Here is a 24,113-nt window from a genome sequence, read left to right as displayed (position 1 = left end):
ATGGAGCGGGTGTTTACTGTACTCCATTATCGGATAATCTTCTCCCATGGATGCATCAGCTGTATTCTGGGCTCTGTGGTTCTATTTTGGAATTTAATCTGGACTTTATTTCTTGTTTTGGACTGTATTTTTGTGATTATTGCATTGCACTTTTATTGTTATGAGTTTATCTTGAGGGGATGTGATTATCCTTTAGTGTCTAGCTAGCAACATACCTTTAAATTTAATAAGAATATTTGTTTGCGCTGATTGCGCCTTTTATATTATTGTATATCATCTATAATGTGTCTTATAAGCATATTTTCTATTATCCTCAGCTTCATTTAGTGGCCACAATGCAGTACCTTCCTGAAATGCCACAATCAGGAATATACTGCATTATGACCACTAGATGAAACAGCAAAATTTTGAAAATTAGACCACCTGGTCTCATTTAGCACTTGAAGAGTTTTTTGTTTTTAATATCAGCTAGAAGCATATAGCTCTCACTCTGACAAAATAATCTAGTGTAGGGTCAGATTGTCCTATGTTGTGTGGGCTACATTAAAAATTAATCCTATTTGCGTTGTGTTCAGACTGTATGTAGCAAAACATTATTAAATATGTTTTTGTATAAAAACATGTACATTAATTTTTGTAAGTATCCTCTAAAGTGCATCTTTATAAATATTGTACAAGATATTTAAAAAATACTTTATATCACTGCCTGGATGGAATCAAACCAAACATCGAACCAAAAATCCACACCATACAATTAATTACAATAAATAGTGTTTAATTATATTTAACCATTTTTTATTCTATGGTGCCCCCCCCCCCCCCTGCATTTCTGTCAGATAATGCATCACTTTACCCAGAAAATTGTGGCAGTTAAAAATGTGTAGGCATGTTTATTTCTTTTATTTGTATTGGTGAGAAACAAAAAGCTAAATCTGACACATTCCAGGAAGAACTCCAAAAATTAACTGCACAACAAATTGTCAACTTCAATTTATTTGGAAGCATACCCCCTTGCAAAATATTATTGAAATCAAAAATTTCCTGTAATCGAGTTTCTTATACCTCTCTACTGGAATTTTGGACCACTCCTCTTTTGCCGGTGTGATTTCTATATTATCGGCACCTATTAATTGATACAGGTGAGTTTAATTACAGAAGCTTCACAAACTTGGAATGTAATTATTTCTTGCAATTTTGAGAAGGTGTGAATAATTTTGTGCAGTCTGTTTTTGGAGTTTTGCATGGAATTTGTCAGAATTGGCTTTTGTTTTGCCACTTTTTTTGTGTCACACCAATACAAACAAAAGAAATAAACTTGAGAATGCCTAAACATCTGTAATTGCAACAATTTTTCTGAGCGAAGTGGTACATTAGCTGACAGAAATGCAGGGGTGCCATTATTTTTGGTCAGGACTATATGTAACTCAACTAAACCAAAATGTTAGTCTGTGCTTCAGGCAGATTTATTTTATTTATTTTTAAGTCCAATTTTATTTAGTAAAAAACATTTTTACAAACAATATGTCCACACGTAAACCTAACATATCAACCACAAAAAGAAAAGGAAAGCTCCTGCTCCCTTTTCTGTCTGCAAGGAGCTGGATGTCCGAAAAAATGGGGATAGAAGTTGTACATAAATCTCAGAAAAAAAGCCCCTTTGAATCTTGTGCCTTAAAAATTCTATCAAATAACAAAGTATCTGTAATTGAAAAACTGAGTCGTTCTGGGCCAAGAAGGCATGTCTGATTTGAAGATGATTTAAAAATGCTATTATCACATTGATGAGAGATTGTCAGAATGCCCATCCTGGCCCAGCTACAAAACCACTTCAGCTTCCCAAGGTCATGAAGGAGATCAGTGAATCAGATAGGAGTAAACCTAGTATAGCCTGTAATGCCAAGTAAATTTTTTACAGTGGTCCAAATATGCCCTGTCAAACAAATATATGAATACAATTTCCCACTATTTGCAAATCTAGTTCTAATACCCTTGCTGCTGTCATTCAGGCACACTGGGCCCAACTAAATGTATGTTGTTAGCAAGGTTTTACTTCTATTTTACTCCGTTAATGTACTTTTATGATTTATTATCTGCTAGTATTATGCAACCGCGATCGTATATGTATTGTTTATTTTTGGGAGCCTTTTCCATTTTTTTTGTTTTTAATCTTTGAAATGTGACCATAGGGGTTACCATGCACAAAGCGATAATTGCAAGCAGCACAACTTCCACTAGGTATGATTGGGATACTGTTTGACACCTTATGATCACAGTGTTATGTCAGAACTTCTTGTTAGATATTCTTTGACATTTTGGAAAGTTTTTGTGATGGCAAAAAATTTCTGTGAAGAAAAGAAATTGAGCTGTTAATCATGCATGTGCTGCATCTTCATCTACTCATGTATTCCATGAGTAAAAAAAAAAAAAGTCATACAGGATCCAGTGGTACAGTGACATGGGAGTGCCCCTTCTTGGCGATAAGGGTTCTATGTAATTGGAGTCCAGGCTAAAGGCATAATCTCAAGGCCTGATTTATATGTCCCTTATGCATCTTCTGCCTTACACTGGAGCAGCAGGTATCTTTTCTATGTATGGTTCAACACCCTTTCTCTAATGAAACTATGGTAGTGCTACTTGCCCATCTGATACATGACATTAGGAAAAAATGGCTGTGAACTGCTTGGTTGATCCATTAACCACCGCCAACCTGATGAGCAATAAAGAGTTGTTATTGGCTCAGAGCACCTGACATCCCTCTTGCACTTTTATTGCTGCTGTGCAGGGGATTTCAGAAGTACGCTGCTCAAAAAAATTAAAGGAACACTTTGAAAGCCCATCTGATATCAATGGGTAAAATATCATGCTGGATATCTATACTGATATGGACTGGGTAATGTGTTAGGAATGAATAGATGCCACATCGTGTGATGGAAATTTAAATTTATCAACCTACAAAGGGCTGAATTCAAAGACATACCCCAAAAATCAAAGTGAAAAAAATATGCAGCAGGCTAGTCCATTTTGCTGAAATTTTATTGCAGCAACTCAAAATAGTACTCCGTAGTATTTATGGCCCCCACGTGCTTGCATGCATGCCTAACAACATCTGGGCATGCTCCTAATGAGATGACGGATGGTGTCCTTGGGTATTTCCTCCCTGACTGGACCAGGGCATCACTCTGCTTCTGAACAGACTGAGGTGCAAGCTGGTGGCGTCGGATGGACCGAAACATAATGTCCCAGATGTGTACTATCGCATTTAGGCCAGGCGAACGTGGGGGCCATTCAGTTGTATTCCTTCATCCTTCAGGAACCAGCTGCATGCTCTCACCATATGAGCCCGGGCATTGTCGTGCATCAGGAGGAACCCAGCACCAGCGTAGGGTCTGACAATGAGTCCAAGGATTTCATCCCAATACCTAATAGTAGTCAGGGTGCCATTGTCTAGCCTGTAGAGGTCTGTGTGTCCCTCCATGGATATACCTCCCCAGACCATCACTGACCCACCACCAAACCAAATCGGTCATGCAGAGCAATGTGACAGGCAGCATAACATTCTCCACGGCTTCTCCAGACCCTTTCATGTCTGTCAAGTGCTCAGGGTGAACCCCCTTTCATCTGTGAAAAGCTCAAAGCGCCAGTGGTGGACCTGTCAATTCTGGTGTTCAATAGAAAATGCCAATCGAGCCCCACAGTGTCAGGCAGGGAGCACAGGGCCAACTAGAGGACATCGGGACCTCCAGGCCGCCCTCATGAAGTCTGTTTCTGATTGGTCGGAGACATTCACACCAGTGGCCTGCTGGAGATCATTTTGTAGGGCTCTGACAGTGCTCATGTTGTTCCTGCTTGCACAAGGGGGCATATACCAGTTCTGATGGGTTAAGGATCTTATATGGCACTGTCTAGCTCTCCTAGAGTAACTGCCTGTCTTCTGGAATATCCTCCATGCACTTGAGACTGTGCTGAGAGAGGGCAAACCTTCTGGCAATGGCATGTATTGATGTGCCTTCCTGGAAGAGTTGGACCGCTTGTGCAACCTCCTATTGGGTCTCATGCTACCAGTAGTGACCCTGACCCTAGCCAAATGCAGAACTAGTGAAAAACAGTCAGAAAAGATGACTAGGGAATTAAATGTCAGTGGCTATCACCTGTAAAACCATTCTGGTTTTGGAGGTCATTTCATTGCTGCCCATCTAGTGCACCTGTTGTTAATTTCATAAACACCAAAGCAGCTGAAACTGATTAACAACCCCCTCTGCTACTTAACTGACCAGATCAATATCCCAGGAGTTTTAATTGACTTGATGTTCTACTCTGATTAAAGTGTTCCTTTAATTTTTTTGAGCAGGGTATTCATAGTACTTAGGTTAGTGTGAAGATTATTGTACTGCATACAGGATTTTTTTTAAATCAAATATTTGCTTGGAGTTCTGCTTTGCCTATGTTACTGTTCAGTTTGTTAACTTAATTGTTCACATGCTTTGCATTTATTTATATTTTAACTGTAAATGAATATGTATGTATCTATATTATTTGGTTCCCTTCAACCAAGAATACTAAGTCAGTCTTTACTAACACCATTTTTATCCTTTTCTCATACTAATGCATGCAATGTGAAGGACCAAAACGTAAAAAGCACAAACATTTTAAGAACCGTTTTAAGGTTCATGGTAGCAAAAAAGGTGGGTAAGCATATTCTTTTGTAAGCATGCTTGAGGAAGCTAATGTTTGGTACCGGAAAGCATGGCATTTCTGGATTTTAGTGAAAATTCGTACATTGCATGCTAAATAAACCCAAAAATTGTGAGAGAACCCAATAGATGCAAGTTTATTCGTATAGCATGTAAAATGTAATTAAAGTCTGGTCATGAATTTAGTGCAGGAAAGGTCAAAAATGTGTTTAGGATTAGATTTTGCTTACTAACTTGTTTTCACCTCCAGATAAAAATAGAATTAAAGGCCAACTCCATTCTAGACTAACATTTTTCTTGTGTGATTGCTGTTCAGTTTTATAATCACCCAAACACTAGCCCCACCAGAACTTTAGTTTTGTCCAACTGTCGCAGCCATTAAAAGCCAAATGATGGGATTGTACTTCCCTGTTGGATTTTCCACAAACTGAAGTAACACATTTAATTGGAGAATCTGACAATCTATGACCTTCTGAAATTGGGGGACCGGTACTAATCATGTCAGAATGCTCTCACCATCGGAGTTTCTGAGACACAGTAAAAGCCTAATTGTTGCATTATCTATTTTGAATGGAGTTTGCTCTATTTCAGTGGTTCTCAAATCCGGTCCTCGGGACCCACTAACAGGCCAGATTTTAAGTATTACCTTGGGGGATGCAGACTAGAATACTGCAATCACTGAGAAACAAATGAGATCACCTGTGATGTAATTTAGTTATCTTGCAAACCTGGCCTGTTGGTGGGTCCCGAGGACCGGATTTGAGAACCACTGCTCTATTTGAGTTGCCCATAAAGGTGCTCAAATATATGGTGTGTTGGGGGGGTGGGGGTGCAGGATCGCATGTAAATACAACTAGAGATATTTAAATGGATTCTATATATTTATATTTAAGTTGAATGGCCAAGATTTTTGTTTGCGGTTATGTGCTTTTTTAAGCGTGTGTGTTTTTTTTGTTTTTTTTTTATATTTTTTTATTAACTAATGGAAAAAAAGTAAGCAAAGTCTTTGCTTGTATCACCCACTGTCCATTTTTTCTAATGCAGATTACAAGATTAAATACTCTGAGCCCAATCTGTTATAATTGCATGAATTCATTGCATGACAGTTTGTTTTAACTTGAGCTACCTATAGCTTTTGATCTACTGATTATTTTAACATGTGAATTTAACTAAAAGTAACCCTTGCTTATTATTATTATTATATAGTATTTATATAGCGCTGACAGTTTACGCAGCGCTTTACTTGAGGGTAGACAGTACAAATACAATACACTTTAATACAGTAGGAATCGAAGGACCCTGCTCGTTGGAGCTTACAATCTAAGCTTATGTTGTTTAATCACATGTTTGTTTTAAAGGATTACTAAACCCAATTTCAAATGTGAAACTTATTTCAGTTTACAGTCCTTAGATGTGCTGGCTGCCTTTGTGTGTTTTTTTAAGCCAAGAACATTTTCAGCAAATACAGAAAATATCTGTTGATCTTGCAGGAAAATGCAGTGTCCTTCCTGTTAGCTGCACAGAACAATATTTTCTTTACTAGCTGTCTTCTATAAACCACCATTTGCCCTGTCCTCCCTGTAATTGTGATGAAGAGTTATGGACAGGTTTGTTGTCCATATCAGAAGAGCAGCCGTGGTGGGACAACCATGGCTCCCCCCCATAGATACAGTGGAGGAGTGAGGGACAAGAAGTGTGCATTTTGCAGGATTAGCAAGTGAAAGCAAAAAACCTTAAAAGAAACAACTAATACAGCCACCACATAATTTTTTAGTTTTGAGTTTTTGAATACCTTTAAAGATGTCAAGCTCACTATGCGTGCTGATAAATAAGTATATCATTTTTGTTGACTCTTACAAAATAACATCCAACTCCACCCATCAAGTATAAAACAAATCGAAGTGCACTTAAAAAAAAAAAAAAAAGATCTTTGGAATGAATCTACCTGTTAACATGTGAGTGTGTTGTTGTTTCATTTTTATTTTTGAAGACAAACCCAAGGAGGAAAAAAAAGACACGTTTCTAGAAAAACTGGCAGCACAGGTTATCAAGAATCTGCAAGTCAAAATTACAAACATTCATATCCGATATGAAGATGATGTGAGTATCCTAGATCATATGATATATGCAGGTTTGTCAAAAGTTATCACTCAGATGCCTTTGTAATTATTTAGAATGAAGACAATACAGAATAAACATGGTGTTGTGTGGTACAACTAATTAAAATATAGAAATTATTTACTCATGTAACTCTGCTAGATTCTTACACATAAGGTTTTTGATTCAATCTTATTTTATTGTTTTAAAGAGGTAGAAACATTTCAATAACAGTCTTCCAAATAAATCGTGTCATGACACACTGGCTTACACAACAATATAGAAAAAAAAAATGTATGAGCAAAATATTGTACCCTGAGATGGTAGGCCAATGACCAATCAAGCCTAAATATTTACATATTTACATTGTTTTACTATACCTGTTTTAGGGCTGAGGCCGACTTCTTCCCCCTCGCTTGAAAATGTAAAAGAGCATTGAGTAAATGTAAAGATACACCAGATACAAAGGCTCATGTGTTACATTGTGTTGTCTGCTTGACCTGCTGTTGTGTTTCACAAGTTATCCCCTAATGTGTATTCGTTTGGGGTGATATGTAGCATCATTTTGTTATGGGCTGAGAGGCACAAATTAAGAGGGCTATTGCTATAAAAAAGAACCAAATGATCGACTATAGGAAGAAAAAAGTGATTTTAAGTCTTGTGTGTTTTTTTTTTTTTTTACTTACCAGCTCTGTGCAGTTGTTTTTGCACAGGGCAGCCCGGATCCTCCCCTTCTCGGGTCCCTGGCTGGAGCTCCTGGCACCTCCCTCCTGTTGAGTGCCCGCACAGCATGCAGCTTGCTATGGGGACACCTGAGCCGAGCTGCAACTCCGTGTATCCATTCAGACACGGAGCAACTTGCCGGCCCCGCCCGCTCTCTTTTGATTGGCTAACTGAGTTTGATTGTGTCTTAGCCAATCAGGAAGGAGAGTCCTGGACAGGCGAGGCACTCATGGACATCGCTGGATAGAGATGGTGCTCAGGTAAGTATTAGAGGGGCTGGGTTGAGCTGCTGTACACAGAAGGCTTTTTATCTTAACACATTGAATTGACATTTCATTATTGCAAAAAAAAACACAGAAAAAAAATGATGACTAAGGATGATGGACTGCAACAGTGATACTTTAGGTCATAATGATAGGGCCATCAAAAAAACAAGGGCGAGAACAAGAAGTAAATTAGTTTAAGCTGTGTCCTAAAATAAGTAGCCACTGTGAAAACAGGTCTGCCATGTGACTGTTTTGTCCTTTGTCACACGTCACACATTCTTATGTTGTATTCCTAGGTGTTCTTTAAGCCCACACACATAAAAACAACAATACAATTCCCTCCCATAAGTAAAACTAGTTGATATTACACAACAGTTGTTAGCTGACTAATGTATTTTGTTGTCTGCATAAGCATATCCATCAAAAGAGAATGAAAAAAAACAACAAATTCTGTTTTGAGAATAGTATTAGTGCCCTGAAACCAATAGAAATAGAGTGAACATCAGTCCCTATTATATACTAGTATATGTAATCTTACTAGTTTACATGCAAATAGTGCATCTTCTGACAGTCATGTGTGTTGAACTTCATAAAACCTAACCTATACTTTTTGGCAGTTTTTCAAATTGGTGTGTACTGTATATGGATAGATATTGTTTTCCAAATAAACATTCATACATACGAAGTTTTGACAGTACAGCAATTCAGATTAAGACCTCCGACGAATCTGTGTGGTAAGGGATGATTCACTGTGATAAGTCACTGCTCGAACCTATTCACTCATATTGAGCTATTCGCGTGGTTCTAAAGCCCTAATGATTTTTTAACTTAATGCATTTTTTCTTTAAGGTAACTCCCCTCCCCCCCACTACTTATCCTACCCACCCTCATCCCTGAACATTTACCTGACTCCTCTCACTGATCCAGTGCTGTCCTGGCTGTCAGGAGCAGTGCTGCTCTTCTCACTGCCTGGATTCACAGGAGACACTGAGAGCAGTGGGAGTCATGGGCTTCTGTTGCTGTTAAACTCCTGTGAAGTTGGAGTGCTGGAGTGGCTTGTATGTGTCTATGGATGGGCTTGGGTGCCCCCATAGCATCCAGATTGCTAATGGAGCACTCGAAGGAAGGAGTGAACAGTGCCGGCAGAGTACCGCCAAAGAGGAGATAAGGGACCGCTCTGTGCAATATTGTTGCGCAGTTAAGTATAACCTACATTTTTTTAAATTTAAAAAATAAATAAATAAAAACCTTTACTATCGTTTTAATCGCTTGCCGCCTGCCACCAGCCACCTGTACGTCGCTTCGCAGGACCATTGGCCACAGGGGGAGCCAATCAGCAGGTCTGGCGGCCGCGATTGCCGCTGGGCTCCCGCGCTCGCTCCCCGTGGAGATAGAACTGCGGTCTGCTGTTGTAAACACAGAAGACCACTGTTCTGTCAGTTATGAACACAGGGATCCTGTTTTCCTCTTATTTGGGAACTCGGGTCTCTGTGTTCATGCGGCAAGCCCTACCCCCCCCATTCGGAAAGCACCCCCTAGGGACACATTTAACCCTTTGATCTCCCCTCGTTTTAACTCCTTCCCTGCCAGTGTCATTAGTACAGTAACAGTGCATATTTTTAGCGCCGATTACTGTAGTAATGTCACTGGTCTCCTCAAAAGTGTCCAATCTGTCTACTGCAATGTCACAGTCCTGCTAAAAATCGCTAATCGCCGTCATTACTAGTAAAAAATAAAAATAAATAAAAATGACACAAAGTTTTCCCCTGGTTTGTAGACGTGATAACTTTTGGGCAAACCAATCAATATACACTTATTTGGATTTTTTCTTTTTTTTACCAAAAAACATGTAGCAGAATACAAATTGGCCTAAAATGATGAAAAAAATAGATTTTTCATTTTTCTTTATTGGGAATGTTATGTAGCAGAAAGTAAAAATGTATTTTTATTTTTTTCAGAATTGTCGCTATTTTTTTTGTTTATAGCACAAAAAATAAAATCAAATACCACCAAAAGAAAGCTTTATTTGTGGGGAAAAGAAGGACATCAATTTTGTTTGGGTACAGCGTTGCATGACCTCGCAATTGTCAGTTAAATAGGGCAGTGCCGTATCGCAAAAAAAAAAAAAAAAAAATGGCCTGGTTAATAAGGGTAAAAATCCTTCTGGTCCAGCAGTGGTAAAGTGGATGCAAAGACAGAAGGTTTTTAGCCTTCATGCATTCTTTGCATTAAGGCAAAACAAACCTGTGTTCAGCCACCCTAAATACTTACCTGAGTCTTTCTCTTTCTCTTTCTCCTTCTGTCTGTCTCTCTCTCTTCTCACTGGACATAGAGGCGTTTAACAGCCTGTGAGGAGAGAGCGAGGGTCCAGCCCACACAAGTGCCCCCATAGCAAGAGGCTTGCTTTGGGAGCACTCGGAAGTGGGGAGGAGCCATTTGCATCGGCAGGGGACCCCAGAAGAGGAGGATGCAAAACCATTACACAGAGCAGTCAAGTATGACATGTTTGTTTAAAAACAAAAAATGTTTTGCCTTTTACAATCTGTTTAAGTACTGTCCTAAAGCTGAAGTTTCTGGCTGGGTAGAAGGCTACTGGATAAACTTATGCAATATGTATTACTTACTGCCCTATTTTATTGTTTGATCCCTAACTATATTAAATAAAAAAGGCATAAAACAATTCACAGAAATACATCCTGCCCCATTATCCAGTAGCTTGAACATACAATTTCTCCACATTTTTTGTGTAGATTTTAGTTTTACATGTCAAACAACAACACATGAGGCCATTGCATCCTTTTAACATGTTCTCGTATTCACAGATTAGCGATGCCAATCTTCCAGTATCTGTAGGAATAACACTGGCTGAGCTGAGCCTTCAGGTATCTTATGCTTGTTATTTGTTATAATGTGGCTGAGAGATGTAACCATTTTTGATCATAACTGAGCATTTTACCAGCACTTTAGATATGTTATGCTGAGTTTACCATAGTAGGATATTCGCTCCTGCTTTAAAAACATATGTGCTGGCTGTTATAGGGAAAATGTTTCAATGATATAGAGCGGCTACTAAAGCAGTGTGGTTTTATGAGCCTCATTCTACTTGACCTAAGCATGTTTCCAATTTTCTTAATTTAGCTGATTCAATCTTCCTCAAAGTATTATTGCAATTATTATTTGTGTAGTAAGTTTTCATGTGGTTATTTGTCTTTCTCTTTTTGCCTTGTGACAGACCGCCAATGAGTCCTGGACACCATGTATACTAAATGAAGCAACTAAAACTATACATAAGGTAAAAGTCCTGATTAACAATAAAACATATGTCTACATTGCTAATTATAACACTAGTTATTACTTATTCTGAATGTAGGAGTTATGTTTTTGTGTCTTTAATGTATCATTGTCAAATAATTTAAAAGTGTGTGTAAACCCTTAATATAGGTTTGTGTTGCATTAGGTATCTGTGCATGTACTATAGTAATAAATACTATATAAATACTATAATTGTGCCATCTTCTTCCATCTTCTATAGTTGGTCTGTCTGGATAGCTTCAGTACCTACTGGAATGTGAACAGCAAAATGTATTACCACCTTTCTGTGGAGACTATCCTGGTAAATAAGCTTATTCTGTCGAGACATATAACTGTAGAGCTGTGTTGAAGTTTTTCTTTGTGTGCTTGTCTCTCGGATTATTCCAGCCTTATGCAAGCATTTTTGTTGATGACAGTAGAAGTATTTACTCTTTGATCTGCTGGATTAAGTCAGCCTGCTTAAATGAATGGGCTTCCAACAAGGCAGAATTGGGAAAAAACAACCAGCATGCAGCACACCACAACAAATAGTGTTGTAGTGCACTGAAATTCATGTGTATCAGAGGTGTGTTGGATTAATGCGTTGAGGTGTCAATGAATGACTCTGCAATGCACTAATGCATGCAATGTGCGTTGCGGTAACGTGCACTATTGCAATGCAAGCACTGGAGAAGCGTGATCGGGGCTGGATTATCTCTTGGGTTATGCTTACTGTTCCTTTTGTTGTCAAGTGGGTCTGTTTAAACAAAACCTATATAGACTCTGGCTGACTGAATAACTCAAGGAAGAGAGATAACACCACTCAGGCTAGTCAAAGTCCACGATTCAAGGTGAGTGCTGAACCTCGGCTCGCCACCAGGAGAAGCATGATAGAAGAAAATGGTCGCACACCACCACAGAATCCAATGAAGAAAAGTTCCTTTATTCACATAAGTGGTACAAGGTACAGCAGGGTAGGACAGTAGACGCGTTTTTAAACCACTGCTACGTGCTTGTTCCCTACCAGTGAACAAGCACGTAGCAGTCGTGTGAAACGCGTCTACTGTCCTACCCTGCTGTACCTTGTACCACTTATGTGAATAAAGGAACTTTTCTTCATTGGATTCCGTGGTGGTGTGCGGCCATTTTCTTCTTTCATGACTGAATAACTCACCAGGTTTTTATATATCTTTTGGGAACTATGACAGTCACTTTGCCCATTACACTAGCTCTCATTGTCCAATTTATCATCTACAATACATGGCAGATATGAATTACAGATGGAATAAAGTGTATCTATAGCCCAAACCTTTTTTTTTTTAAACATTGAATCTAGTAAAATTAAAACCCCTGTCAAGTATTGCTGCCTGTGTCCCCTCTAGGTTGGTTCACCTATTCTGCTTAAAACAGAAAGTGATGGAGAATCCAAATTAAAGTTGCCAGCAGGATGAGGGTTGAGGGGAACTTTTCAAATAGGGATAGAGTAAGGGAGGTTTATAACCCCATAAGGCTTATTTTCTGTGTCCCATTGGGGAGGTTTCCTTTCACTTCCTGTCCCAGAGCCAAACAGGAAGTGGGAGAAAATCATTCTAATGTGAGGAATCCCTGGTTCTCAACAGAGTCACCAGAACTAGTGTTCTTTTTGGAAGATATATCCTCTTTTCCTGTTTTGTGGACTACTTTACTTTCAGTGATAATGGAAAACAGGACTAATAGAGAGGGTCGTAGCCAGGTCTTGAGATCCTCTGGCCGACGCCACAGACGTACTGGTGGCTCCTTGGGGTCGGTATTGGCTGATTTATGCATTTCCCCCATTAAAACTTCTGCCCCGGCTTCTGCGCAATAAAGAGGTGGAATGCATTCCGGTCATTCTGGTGGTTCCGGACTGGTCTGCCTGGTCTTGATACGGGTAACTAATAAGGCTGGTCGCTGATACTCCTTGGAGAATTCCTCTCAAGGAAGATCTGCTGTCTCAAGGCCCGATCTTCCATCCTGCTTTACAGTCGCTGGCATGAACGGCATGGCTGTTGACAGCCAGGTGTTGAGGGATAGGGTTCTTTCTGACTCTGTGATTACTATGCTCTTGCAGGCTAGAAAGTCGACTTCCAGGAAGATTTATCATTGTATGTGGAAGTCATACCTCTCATGGTGTGAATCGCTGAAGGTGCATCCTCGCTTGTTTTCTATAGCTAGGATTTTGTCCTTTCTGCAGAAAGGAGTTGAACAGCGGTTGGCTTTGGGCACAATCAAAGGCAAAGTCTTGGCTTTGGCTGTAAATTTCCAACGCCCATTAGCTACACATGCATTGATTCGTACTTTCACTTAGGGAGTGCGCCATATGGCTCCTCCGCGGGACCTCAATCTGGTATTATCTGTTCCTCAAAAGCCTCCTTTTGAGAACATTCGGGAGATTTCTCTGCTTTAGTTGTCCCAGAAGTTTGCCTTCTTGGTGGCTATCACTTCCACTCACAGAGTTTCGGAACTGGCCGCGTTGTCCTGCCACTCACCTGATCTGGTGATAAACAGAGATAAAGTGGTACTTCGACCTAATCAGTCGTTTCTTCCTAAGTTTGTTTTCTGATTTTCATCTGAATGAAGGCATTGTATTGCCTTCACTCTGCCCTAAGCCCAAACATTATAAGGAATTTGCGTTGCACTCTTTGGATGTGGCTGGTGCGATCAGGGTCTATCTGGAGACCACAAAGTCTTTTAGAAAATCAGATGCCATTTTTATCGTTACCGAAGGATCTCCTAAGGGATTGGCTGCGTCTGTGGCGACCATATCCAGATGGATCAGGCAGACGGTAGTTCATGCTTATTCACGGAAGGGTCAGGTTCCTCTTTTCCCAGTGAAGGCGCATTCTACGAATGCGCTGAGTGCCTTTTGGGCATTTTGCCATCAGGCGTTGGTGCTGCAAGTGTGCAAGGCGGCAACTTGGCCGTCCGTGCATAAGTTTACAAGATTCTACAAAGTAGATGTGTTGGCATCCGCGGATGCTTCTTTTGGCCGCAAGGTTTTGCAGGCTGCAGTTTTAAAAGAGAACTTGTCTTTAGTTTCTTTTTGAGGGTGTAATTTTGTTCTGTGAGAGCTCCGGTTGTTCCTGGTTGAGCTCCATGTTACTTGATTGGCTACATTAAGCCTTTGGGGGACTTGCGCTAGTTTTTTGCATTGTCTTTCCACCCCTCATGAATATACTGCTTTGGGACATCCCTACTAGTAATGAAGATGGAGATGCGTCTGTCAATGAACGATAGAGAAAACTTTTTTTTTTTTTGTAAGAACTTACTGTAACATCCTTTTCTCTGAAGTTCTTCGACAGATGCAGCACCCGCCCCTGTGTGTGAGGGGTTATGCCTGCAGGGACAGCCTCCATAGGTGTGGTTAAGCTTTCTGCCTGCCTAGTGCCTATTCCTGATGGGAGGAGCATAACCCTACTAGTAAGGAAGATGGAGCTGCGTCTGTCGCTGAAATTCAAAGAAAAGGATTTTACGGTAAGTTCTTACAAAAATCCAGTCTTTCTCCAGGACCAGATGTGACGGCGAATGCAGCGGACACCCTGGTAGTGCAATGGGATCACTGTGCTTTGATGCATGCCTTCCCTCTGCTGAAGCTCTTACCTTGTTTACTTTGAAGGAAAGAAACACCAGAGCATTCTAGTCAGTCTCATAGCTCCGAATTGGCCTTGCAGAGTGTGTCAGGCCATCATCATCATTAGTTTGTTAGCTGGTGCTCCATGGCCTCTACCAGGTTGGTCAGATCTGTAATCCCAAGGACTGATCATCTACCTTGCTTCTGAATCATTGGATTTGGCCTTTGACGTTTTAATGTTAAAACTTAGTTTCAGAGTGACAGGGGCATTGTAAATCCTGATATCCTGACCATGCTTTAAAAATGTAATTCTACTTCCCGCAAGCTTTATCATTGTTTGTGAAAGTCTTATTTTTGCAGATGTTAGACTTTAGAGGTTTCCCCACGTACATTTTTCAGTGCTTTTCGCACTGTCAAGGGTCTGGTGTCTTCCCTTTTGAACTAATTCATACTCTCAGAGAAGGGTTTGCACACATTGTTCACCCTGTTCAGTCCTTACTTCAACCACAGGATTTAAACTTAGTACTGTTAGCGTTACATTCCCTATTGGAATCCATTCAGGACTTTTCCTTTATGTTATCCCCTAAGGTAGACTTTTTTGTGGCTAGAAGGTTTTCTGTGAAAAATCAAAAGGGTCTCCATACAGGACCATTTTGATAATTTAAAGACAAAAGTTGTTTTGACACCAAGGATCTCCTTTTTTGCCCAAAGCTGTCTCTGCTCTTAATTTTGATTGCATCCAGCGACGATTCAACCCAAAGGAAACCTGTCTTCTACTTTATTTAGACTCATTCTCTGTTTTATTATTCTCTGTTTTATTATTCCAGAATGTCCTAAAAGATGTTCTCTGGCATAAAAGAAAAAGTAAAGTTCACTTTTCCAAAAATAAAATAAATGCTCAATTTTTTTTGTCGGTAAAAAAAAATGTGCCTTTTAACTTTTTTTTAGGAGCCTGGAAAGCATCTGCTGATAGGTGCCTTGCGGGACTCCTATAGAATATCAGTGTAAGCTGTCTGCTTGTACATCAGGGGGAGAATATCCACGCTCACTGTCACAATGGGGGTTTGGGGGCAGGTGCTACAGTTACATGTTACACCCTGAATGTGGATGTAACATGAAAGGTGAACTTACCCTTTAAAATTGCATTATTTCTAAACTGACTTGACAGATTGTTGTGCATGCCAATGAGTTGCAAGCTGAAGTGCCTCTTTTTTCTGTTAAAGCCCACTACATCAGTACATTGAGTACTTTTTAGAATTTTTGTCATCGGGCTTCTGTGTCTCAGATTTGTAAGGCTGCAAACTGGTCCTCTGTGCACTCTTTTTTTTTTTTTTTTTTTTTTTTTTTTTTTTTTACAAGTTCAATGCATCTGCCTTAAAGCAGAGTCCCTCAGTCTTTTTCTCTGAATCAGTTGAGGAACACTGCTCTCTCATCTCATATGCTGCTTTCCTCGTTGGACTGCCCAGTACAACTGAGCAGTTGCCAGGTGGCTGGATTCCTGTGTGACTTTCTCCTGAAGACAGCAGTATAACCCTTGGTTGCTTATTACCATAATGCTGTGTTCTTCGATAGATTCGGGGAAAATTATTTTACAGTAAGTACAAAGATCCTACTTTATGGCAGAAGACCATGTATAAAAAGTTTATTTACGCTTTAATTACATTACATAACTGGTAACAATACAATGTTTTTGTAAGGTAACAGTTGCTCCAGATGCAGTCTGCTTTAGATTTAGTAAATTCCCCCAAAGTGTGTCTGTCTACCTTTTCCTTTGCAAGATTTTCTGCTGAATTCAGTCACCTGCACAATTTAAATGGGATGTTGTATGAATAACTGCAGCAAGTATATCTGTTGCTATGTTCAATACCTTAACTGATATTAACCATCCACTTTTTCCCAACCACACCTTAAGCATATATGAACTGCATGATCTTAGCCGTGTGTAATCAGGTGTTACTGTTGAACATATTAGCCTAATAACTATGTAATCACTGTAGTTTAATGTGTAACCTTTATTGTATATAAGGTGCTAGGAAGCTGTCCATATAATAACGAAACCTACTTTAATTGTTTAAAACTGTTGTATGCTCTTGATTGCTTAATCAAGTGGGTACATCAATATAGAGAAATTTGCTGGCACGTCCTTAGTGTTGCAAAAAAAACAAAAAATTCTTTATCACATGGGACTTTAAGGTAGTCAAACGAACAGATATTGTGTAAAATTGTGCATTCTATTTTTACAAAATATTAAAACGCAGCATAAATAAACATGCAAAGCTTTAGTATGTTTTTTGGTGATATTTACAAAACCCCTATGCATCCACAGGCTGGGTATTACAATTGTTCATATCATCTGTAGTTATTTTCACAAGAATTAACCCTGCCGAGAAGGCCCCAATGCGTTTCAATTGATTTACACAAGCTTCATCGGGGCAATTCTGATATTTTCTTACTACCAACAAATCTTAACCAGAGCCCAAAATTAGCTATTTCCACAGGCCTACGATAGCTGAAAGGCATCCAGTCCGCCCATCCATCCAACACACAAAGGACCCCAGGGACCATCCACAGCTGGCCACTAGAAACAACTACCCAACGGCAATGTTCAAAACTGCTAGGCCATTCTGCTTGAGTGAAATGTGGCTGAGCATAAATTGCCATTATAAAACATATGTATGCACAAGTAGACCCACCTCCCACACGCATATCAACTTCAAGACCAGAGTGAAGTTGATTTTCTTCTGCTTCTGCTTACCAGACCAATCCCCTTTGCAAATATAATGAATACCATAAGGTGCCAGGGAGTACCTTCAGCCTCTGCAGCCTTCTCCCCTGACTTTGCTGTAATCCAAAAACCTGGTAAGCTTAGATATTGGCCACTTCTTCTGTTGTGAATAGCTGGTTACATTGCCATATCCCACAAATATATATTCCTCTTTGATACATTTTTACTAATTTACCTAATCTAAGATTTCCATTAAACAAGATGCAAAATCCTACTAATGTGGAATTCAAAGCAAATATTTAAATACACAGTTGATATATTTATATTTTCAATTTAACTGACTATGGATTTGAAACTCTGTGCAGTCAAATTGTGATTTAAACACATCTGACACACTGCAGACCCAGGCAGGAAAATCATCCTCTCTGTACAGTTAGCAGGGAGGTAATCCAGGAAATTGTGAAATTGAAACAAAAGTAGTAAATCTAGACCAGGAAATAGTGCAGCACTCTCCTGGTTGTGCATTGTTTGACACAAATATGTATGTTTACAGTGTGACTGAAGACAACATTCTGTGGCAGGTAAAAAGTTAAACGTAGGTGTATTTTAACTTTGCATCACCTGTTTGCCTGGATGTTACAGGAATCTGGGATAGACTCTACTGCGTGATGTAAACCATGGTATGCCGCTATTGTTTTCTTCCAGCCTCCATCCTTTCCTTATAGCAAAGTCCTTGCCTGTGAATAGAAATATTATGGCAAGGAGGATCTGTGTCAGTAATTTTTACATAAGCAGGAAGCTTAGCAACTTTGCTATATTTTCCAACTGAGTGATTGTTGTGGATTTTCCACAGAGCTTCTGGCCCCATTCACATGGGCACATAGACCTGAACCTGTGCAGAGGGTCATGTCCCTGGGAAATGACAGGTGTTTATGCAGCTAGTCTCAAAACTGACAATCAGAGAAATTCAGTGGCTGTATGGATTATTTGTGTAGAGCTGTGCATCTTTCCCTGTATGGATGTAAACACTGGCATGTGCATGAAGATCTATGCAGCCGATCTGTCTCTGGGGCTGTCATTGATTTTGACATACTGGCTTGGCGGAACACCTTTCATTCCCTAGACGCATAAGCATGACCCACAGCAAGGAGATAATGGTCTGCATGGTTGTGTGAATAAAGCCTATCGTCAGTCTGCTAAAAAATAGGATTTTTTATAGCCTTTTGGGTTGTCAGTATAGAACATCCAAACATTTTTTTGCTCACGTTTTATAATATAATATTTTATATATATATATATATATATATATATATATATATATATATATATACTGTGTGTATATACTGTGTATGTATGTGTGTATGTATGTATGTATGTATGTATGTATGTATGTGTGTGTGTATGTGTGTGTGTGTGTATATAACCCCTTTAATTCTTCAATTGTGAATACTATAAAAAAAAAAAAAAAAATTATATATATATATATATATATATATATATATTAAGGGGGAAAAAAGTCAAATTCATTACGTTGAGTTTTATTAAAGAATCACTACCTTAAAACACTCTTAGTATTGTTTACATTTTTTTGGAAAATGTGTGCTTATCCTCGGTCCATCCCTGTAGCTGCAGCTGCTGCTTTTAGTATTTCTGGCTCTTCAAAACAGCCACAGGGGGCGATGTATATGCTTACTGCTGATTGCAAAACTATATCTCCCATGGTTCCTTCCAGTATCTCCAGTCACTGTACTGCTGTTTCATCTGAGCCAAAGTGAAAAACTCATCCCTTGGCTCCCTTTTTAGATGTAATTATTCCAGAGTGCAAGCTGGCCACTGCATGACATAGACTTTAGCTGTTTAGTCTGCCCAGGAGTTGCTTGATTACATTCTGCTCAACCTGCTTCAGGAACAGTAATCAAGCAACTGATCCACACAGCACAACTGAAAGCATACTCCTCCATCAAGTGAAGGAACATGCTCTTGAGGGGATGCTAGGAATGTGTCCTTTCACTCTGGTTCATCACTCGTCATCACTTACACTTTTAGTCTCTGCTCTTCGTGCATCTAAATAGGTAGCTACAAAAGGAGATGAATTGTAGATATAGGCATACGGAATACAAATGCAGAAAGAGATCTCTTGAACAATTCTAAGGGGACTAAATATATACAGAACTTTAAAGAAACCGGAGGAACTGTTGAGAACTGAAACTGGAGGCTTATTTGATTTTTTCTTTTTTTTGCCTTTTTCTTTTTTTTACTTAGGTTACACTTTTAACAGAATATGCCTATGCTGATAGATACAATTTTATACAGTATCAAGCACTCTAATGGGTGATGCTTTCTTAGTCAGCAGGTCACTAAATAAATTTGTGAACGTAAAGGCCTGAGGAATAAAAAAGAATAGTTTAGTAGAAGAATGCCAGTTCATAAATGAATACCATCACTTATAAATTTTACCCTGCTCTACCCTGCTCAAAAAAACTAAGGAACACTTTGAAAACATATCATATCTCAATGGAGAAAAATATCATGCTGGATATCTATACTGATATGGACTGAGTAATGTGTTAGGAACAAAAGGATGCCACATCGTTTGATGGAAACTTAAATTATCAACCTACAGAGAGGGTTGAATTTAAAAACATCCTGAAAATCAAAGTGAAAAAATTATGCAGCAGGCTGGCTAGTCCATTTTGCTGAAATTTCATTGCTGCAACTCAAAATGGTCCTCAGTAGTTTGTATGGCCCCCAACGTGCTTGTATGAATGCCTAACAACGTCGGGGCATGCTCCTAATGAGACGACGGATGGTGTCCTGGGGTATTTCCTCCCTGTTCTGGACCAGGGCATCACTGAGCTTCTTAACAGACTGAGGTGCAACCTTATGGTTTCCGATAGACAGAAACATCATGTCCTAGAGATGTTCTATTGGATTTAGGTCAGGTGAGCACGGGGGCCATTCAGTGGTATCTATTTCTTCATCCTCCAGGATTTAGCTGCATACTCTCGCCCCATGAGGCCGGGCATTGTCATGCACCAGAATGAACCCAGGGCCCACTGCACCAATATAGGGTCTGACAATGGGTCCAAGGATTTCATCCTGGTACCTAATGGCAGTCAGGGTGCCATTGTCTAGCCTGCAGAGGTCTGTGCGTCCTTTCATGGATATACCTCCCCAGACCATCACTGACCCACCACCAAACTGGTCATGCTAAACAATGTTATAGGCAGCATGCCGTTCTCCATGGTTTCTCCAGACCCTTTTACGTCTGTCACATTGGGTCAGGGTGAATCTGCTCTCATTTGTGAAAAGCACAGGGTGCCAGCGGTGGACCTGCCAATTCTGGTGTTCAATGGCAAATGCCAATTGTGCTTCACAGTGCCAGGCAGTGAGCACAGGGCCCACTAGAGGACGTCAGGACCTCAAGTTGTGCTCAAGCAAAACTTGTATTACTGTACGGTGAAAAATCAATTGCGACATCAGTTGACCCGGTTGGCCGGCACCTTGTATATTTGGGTATCTGTCAGCAGGAATCTCCTGATGTGAAGTATTTTCTTAATTTGCTCAAGCAAAACTTGTATTACTGTACGGTGAAAAATCAATTACGACATCAGTTTACCCGGTTGGCCGGCACCTTGTATATTTGGGTATCCGTCAGCAGGAATCTCCTGATGTGAAGTATTTTCTTAATTGTTGTTTAATTGTTAATCTTCTTGTATACCATTTGTATGTAAACTGAGGTTATCCTCCTTTATAGGGTCCAGGTATCGCCTCATGCTACCAGTAGTGACATTGATCCTAGCCAAATGCAAAACTAGTGAAAAACAGTAAGAAAAGATGAGTAGGGAAAAAAAAATCAGCGGCCTACACCTGTAACACCATTCCTGTTTTGGAGGTCATCTTGTTGTTGCCCATCTAGTGCACCTGTTGGTAATTTCATTGACACCAAAGCAGCTGAAACTGATTAACAACCCCCTCTGCTACTTTACTGACCAGATCAATGTCCCAGGAGTTTAATTGACTTGATGCTGTACTCTGATTAAAAAGTGTTCCTTTCATTTTTTAGAGCAGTGTACATTGTAAATATACTACATAATAATTTCCATAAATCAGCTGACATGATCCTGTTGACCTGATTCCAACGTGAAACTAGGGGGGTGGGGGGGGGGCATTTGAGTTTTGTATTGAAAGTGAAGTTCTATGATTGTGTGTGCATCTTACTTTCCTCTTAGTTACCCCTTAATTTCCTTTCCAGTGCACATTAAAAGCTGTGGTGGTAACAAATGGCTGATTCACTGCATTTTTTGTGTGCGCGCCACTACTACAGTCAATAGGAACGGCTACCCACTACAAGTTTAAAAACACACATAGCTATGATTTCTAAAAAAATATATAAAAAATGAAAACTCACCAGACACAATGTAGCTGCTGACTCCTAATATACAGACAGTTACCAGCCCAGGGATCAGTGTTGCCAACCCCTCAACTTTTCTTTTTTACTGACAAAACCTAGAAAATTTACTGACAAGCTGCATTTTTCTTTTTTTTTTTTTTTGCTATAAATTATTTAAAAATTTTGCAATGATAATCAATAGGGCAACCATGCTTCACTAATTGGACCCTATCATATGTTAATCAAATAAATCATAAAGTGTAAGAAATATGTAAATCCAAACATTTATTTACAGTATATGTCTTAAATACATCAAAAGTTAATCAATGCTAGTGAATATTTTCATATAAAGTGCAAATGTTCAAAAAAGTAAAAAAAAAAAACTTCCAAAAAATATATACTGCTGATAGAAATTGCAGGTGCTCAAACAATTAAATACATATATTATGTTAATCCATTTCATCAGTAAGCAAGTTCATAAACCTGCAACTTAAGAAAATCTTCTACTCTAAGGACTATATGAGTGGATTTACATATTTCTTACACTTTGATTTATTTATCTGATTAACCTCTAATAAGGTCCGATTAGTGAAGCGTGATTGTCCTATTGTTTACCTTTGCATTTTTTTTTTTTTTTTACTGACAACTTGAAACATGACAAACTATTAAGACAATCAACATGTAAAGACTTACTGCCTGCCCACAGTATATTTACTGCTGGTGGGCAGCAGCTGCAGGCTGAGCAATGTACTGGTATGTTTAACACATGTACAGTGGGGCGCGCATCGGCACAATCACATTGGACACATCGGACACAGTGGTTCACAGTGCTCAATACTCACGCAGTCACACAGTGTTCAGACTAATCCTAGTGATCAAAAGAATATATGTAAGGAAAACTGTGTTAAAGGAAAAAAAAAAAATCCCTGATCACCTCCCACTCAGAGTAGTACAGTGTCACTATTGTGACATTGTACTACTCTGATGACCGTATGTGTAAAAAAAAAAAGTAAACTGTTTTTAAAAAAAATGTAATACTCCAAAAAACTCACCATGCCTTTTACTAAATACATTGGACTGTCTACTTTCCAAAAAGGGGTCATTTAGGGGGTATTTGTACGGTCCTGGCATTTTAGGGCCTCAAGAAATGAGACGTCAGTAGTACATCAGGACTGATCAATTTTCAAATATACACCATAGCTTGTAGACTCAATAACTTTCACACAGACTAAATAATATACACTGTTTTGGGTTCTTTTTACCAATTAAATGTATCAATATTCATTGTGGCTTAAATTTTATGAATAAAGATTATTTGTTTGCAACTTTTTTTTTTTTAACAGAAAAAAGTTTCGGGATTTTGTTGGTTTTATGTAGCAAAAAATAAAAACTAACCTAGTACGTGAACTGACACTTCTGGGTCTGGAACGCATGCACAGCCGGCGACCCGCTCCCACTGTGATCGGACACAGCGGGTCCCCCAGGACCCCCTGGTCGTTCAGGAAAGAAGAATGGCAGTCTGCCTATGTAAACAAGGCAGACCGCCGTTCTGTCAGAGGGGAAGGTACTGATCCTGCGTTTTTGCTAAGCAGGAACGCTGATATTTGCCTTCCTCTAGTAAAAGCACCTCTCCCACAGTTAGTAAGCACAACTTAGGCATACATTTAACCCTTTAATCGCCCATGTTAACCCCTTCCTTGCCAGTGTCATTAGTACAGTGATAGTGAATATTTTTTTGGACTGATCACTGTATTAGTGTCACTGGCACTCAAAAAGTGTTAAGTGTCAAGTGTTCGATTTGTCCACCGCAATATCGCAGTCCCACTATAAGTCGCTGATTACCACCAAAAATGGGAGCATGACTAAGGCTGGCTATACATTATGCAATTTCCTTTTCTTTGTTCACAGGTTAAAGGAAAGAAAATTGCTCAAAACACTGACTGTGTTGATGAGGGAATCCCTCCCTCTGCCTTATTGTATTCTGACAGCAAAAGGTTCTCGGAAAACAATACGGAAAAAAAACAGGCTAATTGTACTGAAGTCAATTGGATCGATCTATAAGAATGATATCACTTCGTCCATGTGAAAGAATCTAGGGACCTGTGATGTTGGGCTGCCTTTAAAATTGCAACTGCGTTATTCCTCCTGAGAACAATCTGCCATATTGCTGTGCAAGTTATTGTAATATCTGTCTTCCTTCTGGCAGCATAAGGATCCTGTGTGATATGTCAGAAGAATTTCATTAAAATCAGCAACTGTCGAAACGTTGAACACTTTGGTTGAGACTAGACTCCAACATGTTTTAGTGCGGGAGTAAGTAACATAAAACACTGTACAA

General features: G+C 39.4%; 1 protein-coding gene across 5 annotated transcripts in view; it reads left to right on the top strand.

Annotated features, from left to right (window-relative positions):
- Positions 1 to 24,113, top strand: part of VPS13C (vacuolar protein sorting 13 homolog C) — a 555,353-nt gene that overhangs the window by 70,016 nt on the left and 461,224 nt on the right. For 4 of the 5 annotated variants that reach the window (XM_082257056.1, XM_082257055.1, XM_082257058.1 and 1 more), the window contains 5 exons: positions 4,620 to 4,682; positions 6,682 to 6,791; positions 10,600 to 10,659; positions 11,010 to 11,069; positions 11,310 to 11,390. In XM_082257056.1, coding sequence (XP_082113182.1) covers positions 4,620 to 4,682; positions 6,682 to 6,791; positions 10,600 to 10,659; positions 11,010 to 11,069; positions 11,310 to 11,390 — 374 coding nt within the window. The remainder of the gene's footprint in view (positions 1 to 4,619; positions 4,683 to 6,681; positions 6,792 to 10,599; positions 10,660 to 11,009; positions 11,070 to 11,309; positions 11,391 to 24,113) is intronic. The other variant, XM_082257057.1, reaches the window with a different exon arrangement.

Source organism: Pelophylax lessonae (assembly GCF_965119305.1).
Source record: "Pelophylax lessonae genome assembly, chromosome: 4".
In the NCBI taxonomy this organism is placed as follows: Eukaryota; Metazoa; Chordata; class Amphibia; order Anura; family Ranidae; genus Pelophylax; species Pelophylax lessonae.
This window is presented reverse-complemented; position numbering and strand designations above follow the sequence as displayed.